At 41.5% G+C, this 12,328-nt stretch overlaps 1 protein-coding gene across 1 annotated transcript in view; it reads right to left on the reverse strand.

The window, feature by feature from the left end:
- whrnb (whirlin b) overlaps nucleotides 1–12,328 on the reverse strand; it is a gene marked incomplete at its 5' end in the record, with an annotated part of 52,148 nt that overhangs the window by 7,122 nt on the left and 32,698 nt on the right. Inside the window, 4 exons of the mRNA XM_084551467.1 lie at nucleotides 2,489–2,680; nucleotides 2,765–2,950; nucleotides 7,223–7,259; nucleotides 8,840–9,102. Of these exons, the coding sequence (XP_084407593.1) occupies nucleotides 2,489–2,680; nucleotides 2,765–2,950; nucleotides 7,223–7,259; nucleotides 8,840–9,102 (678 nt within the window). The remainder of the gene's footprint in view (nucleotides 1–2,488; nucleotides 2,681–2,764; nucleotides 2,951–7,222; nucleotides 7,260–8,839; nucleotides 9,103–12,328) is intronic.

Genomic DNA, 12,328 nt, shown 5'->3' on the forward strand with positions numbered 1-12,328 from the left:
GAATCTGATGGTACCTCTGTGTATGCTCCAGTGCTCATGGGTTACTGCAGCACAATATTGAAGATGTTCAGATGTGACATATTTGGAAAAGAACAGGTATAAATAATGAAGTAAATTATGGCTGAAGGGCCCTGGTATTGTTCGTGCTGGCCACCTGCCATACAGTATTAGAGGAGAGCAGCAGTTAATACTATTAGTAGCTCCTGTGCTTTTCCTTCTTTGGCAAGTGAAAATGTCTGATGTGAAAAAGGTCTGTGAAATTCAATGTGAAAAATCCAAACTTGGCAACTGAAGAGAAAAAATGAGACTTCACATCCTTATTTTTATTTCTAATAGAAATTGATGCTTGTCATTCATCATGTTATGTCAACGAATGCACAGTATGTGGACTATTTCATTTTCTAAATCATGTGATAATAATAATTTCATCATATTATTTATATAACATTTGCTCCACTGCACAGAAAAAGAAAAGAAACGGCAGGCTTCTCATTCCAATATTAAATCTAAATAGTTGGCCTTGACATAATCATTTCTTAAGCTTCCATATGAAAACATTTTAATCTCCAAACACCCCCACCACCTTCACGCCATGCTCCCACATTTTTAGCTATCTTAATTACAGCTATTGGGTTTTCTGCCTTGCAACCAGCCTACACAGAAATGTCTGTCTAATTAGATAATGGTAAACCATAGCATGGTGTTACCACAATGAATCTTACTGTTTCTCATTGAGCAACTAAGTGGCTGTCAATTAAAAGCAATCAGCTCTTATATGGAGGCTTGTAATTTCATGGCACATAAATGAGTGTGTCGGCACGGGCTATTACATAGGTACATAACGTGCTGGTGCAAACTCCATCAACAGAAAAGTTTTAATTAATGGCAGCCAGGAAGCCATGACAAGACAAAAAGCGCTAACAGGTCAGTGTTATCAGATAATGTTGGGTCTTCACAGGGCCAAGCTGCTATAGAAGCAGTGAATCGTATATGCTGTAACCCGGCAGAATGAGGTCTCTGAGGATTGATGTCGGCCAAAATGAGACATTCATACAACACAGTCAGAGTATCAGAGACTGATGATAGGCCACTTAGATGGATGAAAAAGTAGAAAATGTCTCACACATACAGTCATTATTCCATTATTTCAGAGGACATTACTTTGACTTACAGTACATTCATCTTGAGGACTAACCTAACCTTTAACCTAAGCAAGACCCTATTGAATCAAAATATAATAATTTATGTGATGAAACCTTGGTTTTTGTCACCTTTCTCACAGTTTTGGCAGAATGGGGACTCAGCAATTACATTAATACCGGATCAGAGCGTGAAGTCTATTTCCTTAACTGCTAATGAAATTAACAAGCAACACTTTGAGACAGCCAGCTGCTACAGCTAATAAATTGTATTTAGCTTAAGTGAATATTTTTCAATCTGTATTTTCGTTCAGATGATTTAGTAGGCAACCGTGTAAAAAGCAGGTACAACAAGGTGGCCAGTGCAAAATAAATGGACAAAGTTCACTTTGGAACAACAACAAAAAAAAATAATTACAGGTACCACAAAAATATATGCTCACTGGACAGCTCATTGGGTATACCTGCTCAACTGCTCAATAATATGAATATTCAATAAGCCAATCAAATGGCAGCACCTTCAACAGCTCAACAATTCAACAGTTGTTGTTTATTTCAGAAACTGCTGATCTACCTGGATTTTTATGCACAAGCATTTCTAGGTTTTCATAGAATGACCCGACAAAATTATTATCCATGATAAGCAGTGACAGGTAACTCAGATAGGCACTTGTTAGAACCAAGGTATGCATAAGAGCATATCTGAAGGGCTCACACAATCTGGACAGTTGAAGATTGTAGAGAAGCTAAGCTAATGCTTTAAGCCAACGAAGTGCTATTACTCCAAAAGACATGCTCCAACATAATTACACACAAAAATGTGAATGAACTCGTCCAATAACTCCTGCAGCCAAATGCTGCTTCAGGGGTCAAACACTATTAACCTTCCGGGTGGAACACCTGACCCAGTAAAGATTGGTTCCTATTTATAGATTCAGCCCTCAATTAGACCTAACACAGCATACATTAATATATATATATATATATATATATATATATATATATATATTATGGCTCCTACAGATTGATGAGTCTGGATTTCTACTACAACTTTTAGATGGTATGGTCACAAATTGGTGTAAACAGCATGGACCCATCCTGCCTTGTATTAACGCTTTAGGCTCATGCTGGTGGTGAGGGGTGTGGGGGATATTTTCTTGAAACACTTTGGCCTTCTTGGTACCAACTGAGTATCACAAACACACCTTTGGGATGTGACAGAAAGGGAGATTAGTAATGCTACCAGCAACTTGCCAGAAACTATGGCAAGACGAGTTAAGCCAATCCAGTACTAAGGTGTTACTAGTCAACTGGCCAACAAGTGTAGGTGTATTAGATAATGGATCTACCATAGCAGGGATGGTATGTCCTGTCTCAAAGCTGACAGGAGCAGTATGGTTGCAGTGGTCCTGTGGATGCAGCACTCCCAGGCCTCCATGCCAGGCTGGGTGGGCCTCTCTTTCACGGTGTAACACCAGACTGTCATACACCTCCAGATCCTGGGGAGTCACCAGACTTCTCACCTCAGTGAACATAGACAACTGAGGAGAAAACAGATAAGACACACTAAGGTAAAAGACGAGAGCATGTATGACGGAAAGAGCAGCTGCTGCGGACCAATGTACCTTTGCATGTGTGTTGAAAAGCTCAAACAGAGCCATGACCAGCGGCTCCACTCCTATGTGTCCCTGCTGGTACTCCTGCAGGTAGTAGTCCATGGTCTGCCTCTCTGTGTCGGTCAGCAGCATGTAAGCCTGCTGCTCCAGAGACACCTGAGCACCAGGAAGAAGCACTCCTCTGTATCCTGACGGCTGTGGATGGATAGATAGGGGTCACCTACTGATTGGACGAAAACTGATTGGACCGTAACATGCAAATAAAAAGTCTAAATATGTGTGCACGCCTTCCAACCCCCTCCCTAGTCCTATGACACAACGAAGAGGCTGAGCTTATCACCCTGAAACGAAGAGAAAAGCCACCACTTCAAAGCTGCGGGGCTCGTCAGTGAGGCGTTGCTTGCCTTTATTGCCATCATTGTTATCTTTGTAAGCAGCTTGACTAGGAAACAGCTCTTCTCACTGTTGGCAGACTGACTGAGTTTCAGCGCGGCCCTGTGGCTTTACGCCGACCATGAAAACCGTTGTATGGATTAAATAGAATAAGCATGACCTTGCAAGTAGGAAATATGCTGCTGGGAGAGATTTTCCCTCCCACAAAGTTTTAGTTGCAAATAAGGTAAAATAAACAGTTCACTATGTTGGAAATATTAGTTGAAAAGGCACTGCATAACACAGTTCAGTGCTGAGACTTACACTGAAGCTCAAGAAAAACACATTACAGTGAATGACACTATAAAAAGACAATAATAAGAAGGCTCTTTTGTGTGCTTAAGTTTAAAATACATGCAAAACCCAAGGCTGGCATGCTTGGAGGTAGCCTGAAGGAAAAAAGAGGACAGAAAAAGGACAGAAACACAAAGCGATCACTGGGATAAAGAGCTCTTACAGCTGAAAAATCCATACTTTAGAAGAGTTTGCAGATTGAATTCGACCTTGAGTCTGCATCTGTCAAGTTACGGGACTGACTTTATGAGTCCTGACATGATAAATGAGGAAATGGATCATTTTAAAGCTCAAGGATAAAAGGAACACTTTGGCATCTTGTGCAATGTATTTCAATATTCATTTTTTTATTTTTTTTGCATGTACTTAATAACTTATGCATGCATCAAAGTAATGTTATGTGTATAGAATTGTTTTACTAATGTATTAGATTTTTCTGAGACTTGACCACAGGAAAATACTCTTTCATTCCACAGACATGTGCGTTAAAATTACAACACATGTTATGCTAAAGCGTCAGTCAAGGTACACGCAAAGGTGTTGAAGGTCGTGCAACATTCTCTGACTTTGAAATACAGTTTTTAGCAGTTGACCTGGTTTGCCTTGCAAGATTAGTGTAGTCATGGCTGGGCAGATTTCCTTTGATGATGACATTGATCACTTTGTGCTGTATGAATCTGCATTCAAGTACGTTGTTCCTTCAAGATGTGTTACTATGGCAATCAAACCACCAACATTTCAAAGAGCCAGCAGACCTGGGATCACGCAAAATTGCCAACACTTGAATCTTCAATTCAAAAATATGTACAAACGTTTTCATTTGAATGTCTTATACATTTTGCATGACCCTCACTGATGTACGGAAGAATGAAGTAGAAAATATGAAGCATTCATTAAATCTGGTTTATAAGGAAGGTCTGTGGTGCATTCACACAGTGAGCGACAAAAGCTACAACAACGCATATGATGCATATGATTGGTTGACACGTCACTGCATCAATGGAATGTCAAAACAATCTGAAACCAGCTTCAGCTTTTCCAACATAGTGACAATTGTCCGGTGTCAATACATGTCGCTGGCCACTGAAAAATATTGTAGTTGCTCTCACTGCTCGTGTGAAACCACCATTAGGGTCTAAAAAGAAAGCAAATGATGGTGAGGACAAACATAATCTTGCAAGACAGACACCAAGCTGGCCTCCTTGCTGCTGGACCAGTAAAATTAACTGATTGGCTACGCCTTTTGCTGTTGCACCTGCTTGATGTTTGACGGTGTTGGAAAAGCAGTTTTGATATATAGTCGCTAGCTAAACACCTTACAACAGTAGTGTAAAATAGAAGTCTTCTTCATAGACCACATTGATCCATTCCATTGCTGCAGAGCAGTGGTGTCAAACATATGGTCGGCGAGACAGGAACAGCCCGCTAGAGGGTCTAATATGGCCCGTGAATTTGCAAAGACATTAACTGGAATTTTTCAATAAAAGTAACTGCTATTCCTAATTTGTCCATTGTTTTAGTAAGATTAGCAGACAGAACACAATACCCAGAACTAAACAGCAGACAGTATCATATATCAAATTCCTCATAAAATGTTTTGTAAAAGGCTAGTTCAATAAATGTAAACATTTTCATAATATACTTGCATTTCTGTGCAATAAAATAAAGGGAAAATAATTATTTATAGGTTATTATGCTATTGTATTACTGGTCCTGTATGTGGCCCCTGAACTAAAATGAGTTTGACACGCCAGCTCTAGAGCAATAACAATCATCTATGCAATTTTAAATGTTACAAGATGACACAGGACGTACACAGAGGACAGAAGACAGAGCGATCAATAGGGGCTTAACAGCAAAGCTTAGTCCTCGGAACTGACAGAGAATATTTTGCAAAATGTGTGCAACACTTTGTGCTCAGGAAAGAGTTTGCAGGCATATTCATTAGAAATGCTTCCTCAGTCTGTGTGGACAGATAAGTGGAGGCCCTAATTAACACACAGCAGTGAAGTAGCCTTCACTAACAAGCTACTTTTTGACAGCCCATTTTTATTTGAGTCATTGGAACACGACCGACCACTGGATACTACTTGTCTTATCAGATCCCATTCAGCTTTCAGAGCAGAGCCCTTTATACTCTGGCCTTAATTCATTAATGGCTATCTGTCGGCTGTTGAAACTTTTGGACTAAATCAACATAGTCAGTCATTCAGTCTTAAATTACAAAACTCATTAGGTCATGGCTGCCGTGGGCACAGAAACACTTTTGGAAGACCAGCTGGTTAATAAGAGCAGAAACTAAAATCCCTGACTTTAACCACTACTGTCATTGATACTGCATTGTAGTTTGATCTCTGAAGAACGACAGTCACATTGTGTTGCAACTGCTCACTATCTGGAAGCATCTTTAGCTTGTATTGAGGTTGATACTATCGTTGTAGCAGTCAGCTTTTCTCTCTGTTTTGCAATTTCTACCACAGTGCTATACTCTGAAGCTCGTTCGGCTGCACTGAAACATCCACCTGTCACTACAAATACACTCCTGTATATTACAGTGTTTTAGAGAATTTGCAGCATCATTATGGATAATAGTTTACAGGCACAGAGGCAGCTAATGAGCCATTAGTTATCTTGTTGCAATGACAGTGCACAGTCATAGCTAGATTTTTTAACGTATAAACGTCTTTATCTATGCCTGAATGTGTTTGTGTGGATGCCTCTCCTGCTGTGGCTGGCACACTGGAGGTTCATCACCAACCTACTCTGTTCGCTTTCTGGTTAGTTTCCTTGTGTGCCAAATCTGTTCTCGCCCACTCATACTACATACCCTCCTGTCTTCAGCTAGCCACCTGGCGGACCAGTCACTCCCATCATGCCGGCCCAACACTTCAGCCAAATCAGCTTCCAAACTGATCTAATCCTCTGCACAATTCCTCAGCTCTGTGAACTGGTTATAATAAATGAAGTTCAGGAACAAAACCACACCCTATGTCATTCTATTTCCCTTGCTTACCTATAATGGTGTGTCCTAACCTTTTCCCTCTCTGTTCTCCCACCCTCCATTCTCCCCATCCCTCTCTTCCTCTTTCTTCCTCTTCAACCTGTCATTACAGGAACCTGGGGGCAAGGGGCCAAAGCTTCCTGAGATGTGCCCTGAACCTGAGTCTCACTCCTTGGATTCCTCTACCTTCATCCATCTACACATTCCACTCCCTTCATCTCCATCCCTTCGACCCTTATCATCTACCACCTTTGACCCCTCTCCTCCCTCCTACCATATTGATTCCCCTCACGTCCTGTCTGCCAATGAACTTCTTTGGTCTTTCTTAGTGAAACCTTTGTTACTCACATTTGAGTCTGTGTATGGGTTCTCCACAGTTTAAAAACCAAAGTTAACATTGACTGAGCTGAGACACTGCCATTTGTTCAGCCTTTTTAACAAGTAACATATGAAACATTAATTACAATTGATCACTTCTTCTAATAAGTATTGAGGACACTTTAACTGGTGAACGTGCCAGTGAAAAGCCAGATACCTGACTTTTTATTGAAGCTATCATGACAAGACCACGGCCCATCTCATTCTATTTCCTGTTCTTACCTACAAAGGAGCTGCTGGGCACTATTTTAAGTCCAGACGGGTTAGATGTATATAAGAAAACGGTCCCACCTCTATGGAGGAGCTTGGAAATGGAGATGGAATGTGTCATTTAAGTAAATGTAAACAGCCGTTATTCTCACCTGTCCTAGTACAGGAGTTTCCCTTGCTGAAGATGGTCTGCAAAAAAAAAGACAAAAAAACAAAAACAAAACAAAAACAATGCTTACTTACACATTAAAGTAAGAGCATCAGCATGAAGTCCTTTACACAGAACTGAAACACAACAGCTTCATCATCACAGCCTTGCCCAGCCTGAGGTGAAACTGCGGCAACGTGAGTTAAATGAAGTCTGGAGCTGAGAGCCACCTTGTATGATTTCCAAGGCAGCAGCGGGCCCCTGCCCAAATTCTCAGTTAGCGCAAGAGCCATTAGGAGTAGGAAACAGACGGATTGGGGTGAGAGGAGGGGGAGAAAGGGTGGACTTTGCCGTCATACACAATAGAGCAGTCAAACACGATTCTCCACTGCAGGGAAATGTTTCCATGTCCTGGATCCCATAACAATCACCAGTCTCAGTGGTGGAGTTTCCGTTGATTTTTTTTTTCAAAAAGATTCCATATGGTAATGTTTCTGTTGCTAGTTTTGAATTAATGCATCCGCTGTGACTTTTGTTTTCAGTTTTCAGCCTGAAAGCCAGCCTGACTTTTACAGCCTGCAAAATTTTAGTGACAGAAACTTGGTCTGGGGTCGGTTCCTTGGTAACTGATTATGACCCAGCCATGACCTGCCGGGCCAGTCAAATAGTTTAAGCAGGATTTATGTGATGAAGAGAAGAGTAACAGTGATGTAGTCATACACATCATCTAAACACTTTGGAGTTGAATTTGTATACAACAAAATGGCTCTGATTGGGACTATCCGGTTGCATGCAGAGGTATGTTTTCCTCTGTAATGGTTGAAACATAATGAAATCCATTGACTAATATTCTGATAAGAATTGGGTCAACACAGAGCAGCTGCTTTTCCTTCGAGGTGGAAGGACCCAGCTGTGGTGGTTTGAGCATTATTCCACCATCCCCTGGCGCTTTCCACTGGAGATGACTCTAGCGTCAGCTTTTCCAGGTGCGACCAATTGTTAAAAAAATAAATAAATACAATAAAAAGTTGACCTAAACCACACTGGAGTAATATATGTATTTCATCTGGAACATCTCAGGATCCCCTGGCTGGTGATTTCAAACTGTCCTAGACTGTCAAACAAGGTCAGGTCTTGTTGCAGGGTCCATAGTGTACCCAAAGGTAACTTTCCTAGGTACTTTACTATTGTATTTGATGTGATTTTCCTACTTAAAAAACATCACACTACCTGGTTAACAGCCAATAAAATCACATATGTGAAAAGCCTGGATCTATACATAAGCAGATGTCTTTACTTAAAAGATTTAACCACTGGATAAAAGATGGCCTAACTCCACCTTCTTTCCATCCATTCTCAGTGTTACGCACACAAGTGGCAAATGGGAAGTCACAGTGGCGGAAGTTGCCTGCTGATCATCAACTGAGGAGCTAACTGTAATGTCACACGACTTGCAGAAGGTCCAGACTTAAGCATCATTCTGCACAGTGAAACTCAACTATTAAAGAAAAGTTACCACAACCTAAACATTAAACATTTGAGTGGAGAAGGACTTCAACAATCACAGAGTTGTCTGTCTTATTTAGCAAACAGTCATTCTCCATCAGAGGCATGCACTCACCTTGAACTGCAGGTGCTGGCGTTGATGGCAGCACCGACAGCAGAGTGGGTGACAGAACTGGGGTTTGCTGTCGCTTTGCTTTCAGCAATGGCCTGACTGCAGATCCACCTGGTCTCATCCACCAGTGTGCGTGCATGAGGCAGGCGGCCCACATCCCTCACTTTCATCAGGAGGTGGCGTCCTGTTTTGAGGATGTTAACCGCCTCGTCGTGGGAGATGGTGATAAAGCTCTGACCGTTCACTTCCACTATCTGGTCACCCACCTGCAACAGACCAGTCTAATTAGAAGAAGCTCTGTGTCGTCATCTTCCCTATGCAGACCAAGGGCAGACACCAGAGTAAGGCGTGAAAGAGCATCACTGAGACCCTGCTCGTCATTTATACATCCAGATTTCTTATAAGAAATCGGTGGAGTTAGGATTACTAATTTGAAACTCTGTCTGGTCGCTATAAATGTGTACTTTACGATGTGATGGACAGGAAAATGTTTTCATGTTCTGGACCCCCTAGCAATCACCAGTCTCCAGTCTCAGTAGCTGAGCTTGCATGAGATTTGATCAATGAGAGAGTTTGTGGCGTTTCTGTTGTTAGTTTTGAAATAACGGGTCCACTGTGATTTTCATTTTTAGTTTTGCTCTTGCCTGAAAGCCAGCCCAACTTTCCGGACCTGCAAAATTTTTATGGTGGGAAGTTGGAGTCTGGAGTCTCCCTTCTGGGAACTGATTATGCAAAGATCTGTCCAATCAAATCGTTTGGGTGGTCTTTACGTGGTAATGGAGAGAAAAGTAAAAGCAACATTGTCATACAAAGTTGTCTGAGCTCATTGAGTTGAATTTGGTGACAACAAAATGTCTTTGGTTGCAGGACTATCCAGCTGGATTCAGAGGTTGTTAGTTTTTGAAATCCAGACTCATATTCTGATAGGAAAAAAAGCACAATTATCTCCTTTAACATACATGTCTTCACCTTTGAGAAACCTTTAAATTTTCTAACTGTGAGCAGTTTTGTGACATAGCTTTTTTTTTTTTTACTGTTCTATATATGTGAAGTTAATTTGGGAAAAATGGAAGCTGTAGGTTTTGAAGATTGACTTCTTTTGTTGTGAGGGCACTGGTGTGTGAATGTGTGTGTGCTTGTGTGAGCGAATGGGTAGATGTGTCTGTGACTGTAAAGAGCTTTGAGTACCAATAGGTAGAAAAGCGCTATATAAAAGCAAGGCCATTTACCATTTACTCTCCGAACATTATTGTCTGAGGTTATATGTGCAGTACAATGTGTGTTTGTGTATAGTGTGTATCCCAGTGCCGTATTCAGACATGTTTATGGTAATCATCGCAACCCCAGGCCACAGATTTCATCCCAAACAAGAGTATGAAATCCAAGGTTGTCCCAACCTTCCTGGCTCGTTGAGTTGTCTCCAGGGGGCCACGCACACACACACATGCACGCACACTAATGCTGCACTGAAGATAATTCTCCTTTATTCATGCATGCAGACAATCAGCTGAGTTCCTGGCCCAGCGTGTCAGAGGAGAATATTACAGATAAGACAATGAGATGAGCAACGTCACTAGACCGCAAGAGAGGATAACATCTTTAGCAGTCTCAGATCAAACTCTCATGACTCTTTCATAATCAGTAAATTTCTTCCTCCCATATTATTATCCAAAGCACTGGCTCTTACTGTGAAACAGAATACAACAGTGCTGCCCTTATCAAACAGCACAGTACGTGCCGTTTGGCGGTCAACTTTAAGCAGAGGATCTTTTAAGGCCCTACAGTTTAAAACTGTACGCAGATGAAACTGCAGCGACAGTCTATTAAACACTTTAGTATGGCTACATTGTGTGTTTCAGGGGTAGTCTTTCATTGCCATAGTGTTGTTCTGGGGATTTCAGGCTCTGGGTTATGTAAAAGGTCTGGAGACAATTTGAAGTGTTACTGATGTGAATTTCACGTACTGCCTAGCAAAGGTGGGCACACGTCATTGACACAAGTAAATTTCCTGACCTGAGTGGAAAATCAAGTCCTTAACTCTAAGTCCTAACAGGTCATAATGCACCATATTAGCTTCATAAATGAGGAGATGTTTCAGTTTAGGGAGAAAACAATGGGAACACTATTTATTAACAATTCATTCCAATGCGGGGAGCAATTGATGCAATATTCTTATAATGTTGCATTTAGCATTGGTTCATTTATTGTTCAGGGAGATCAAGACAAAGCAACCGAGACAAAGTTCTCACATGCCCTCAACAGTACAACACTTCTGTGACTGGTCATAATTTTTCAGGAAAAGTGTGGATTTCAGGACATCAGGTAACATTCATTCATTCATTCATCTTCTGTAACCGCTTATTCCTGTTAAGGGTCACAGGGTCTGCTGGAGCCGATCCCAGCTGTCATTGGCAAGAGGTGGGGTACACCCTGGACAGGTCTCCAGTCTATCGCAGGGCTAACAAAGACAGACAGACAACCATTCACACTCACATGCACACCTACGGCCAATTTAGAATCACCAATGAACCTAACCAGCATGTCTTTGGACAGTGGGAGGAAGCTGGAGTACCTGGAGAGAACCCACGCAGACACAGGGAGAACATGCAAACTCCACACAGAAAGGCCCAGTCGGCCCATGGATTTGAACCCGGGACCTTCTCGCTGTGAGGCATCAGTGCTAACCACCTCGCCACTGTGCCCGTCATAATGCACCATATCAGATTTTTCTTTTAAATACTTTGTTGTTTCAATTTAGGGAGAAAATAATGGGAAGACTATTTATTATTGAAAATAATCTTTAGTTTCAGTTCTACACAAAATACCTGATCTCCACCTTATCCAATAGTAAAATCCTCCGTTCACATATGAGTAATAATAATTTAATGACACTGCTCATAATTGTCAGGGGACATTTGTCTGGACTGAGTACTTTTGTTTTGATGCTTTAAGTATTTTCCTAGTAATACCGTGGTGCTTTCACACCTATGTTTTGTTCCAAATCGGGGAACAATTGATTTGTTACAATGTTGCATTTAGCATTGGTTCAGTTATTGTTCAGGGAGATCAAGACAAAGCAACCAAGACAAAGTTCTCACACGCCCTCAACACTACAACACTTTTGTGACTGTCTATAAGTAAACAATCAAATGAAAAATGGAGCATGGGCAGCGTGTGTTGTCCCTGGCATGTATTGCTGGTCTGTGGTTGATGTACCAGAGTTCTGTACATGAACAACATGTTCAGTATGATTGAGCATCTAGGCTGTGTGCAGCAACATTTGGTGAAAGGTGCACTGGTGCTTCCACAAAACTTGCAGCAGTGTGCTGCCAGACACATCTGTCGGATGCACACTCTTCTAAACACACATCTGGTAAACTACTTGGGTTTATAATTACAGGTAGCCATATCGATCTGTGGGTGACTCGTGTTCACGCTGCAAATGAACCACTTCAGGGAGCGATTGCAGTCGGGTTAAGACCGCTCTCTCTG

The sequence above is a fragment of the Chelon labrosus genome (assembly GCF_963514085.1).
Source record: "Chelon labrosus genome assembly, chromosome: 9".
Taxonomy (NCBI): Eukaryota; Metazoa; Chordata; class Actinopteri; order Mugiliformes; family Mugilidae; genus Chelon; species Chelon labrosus.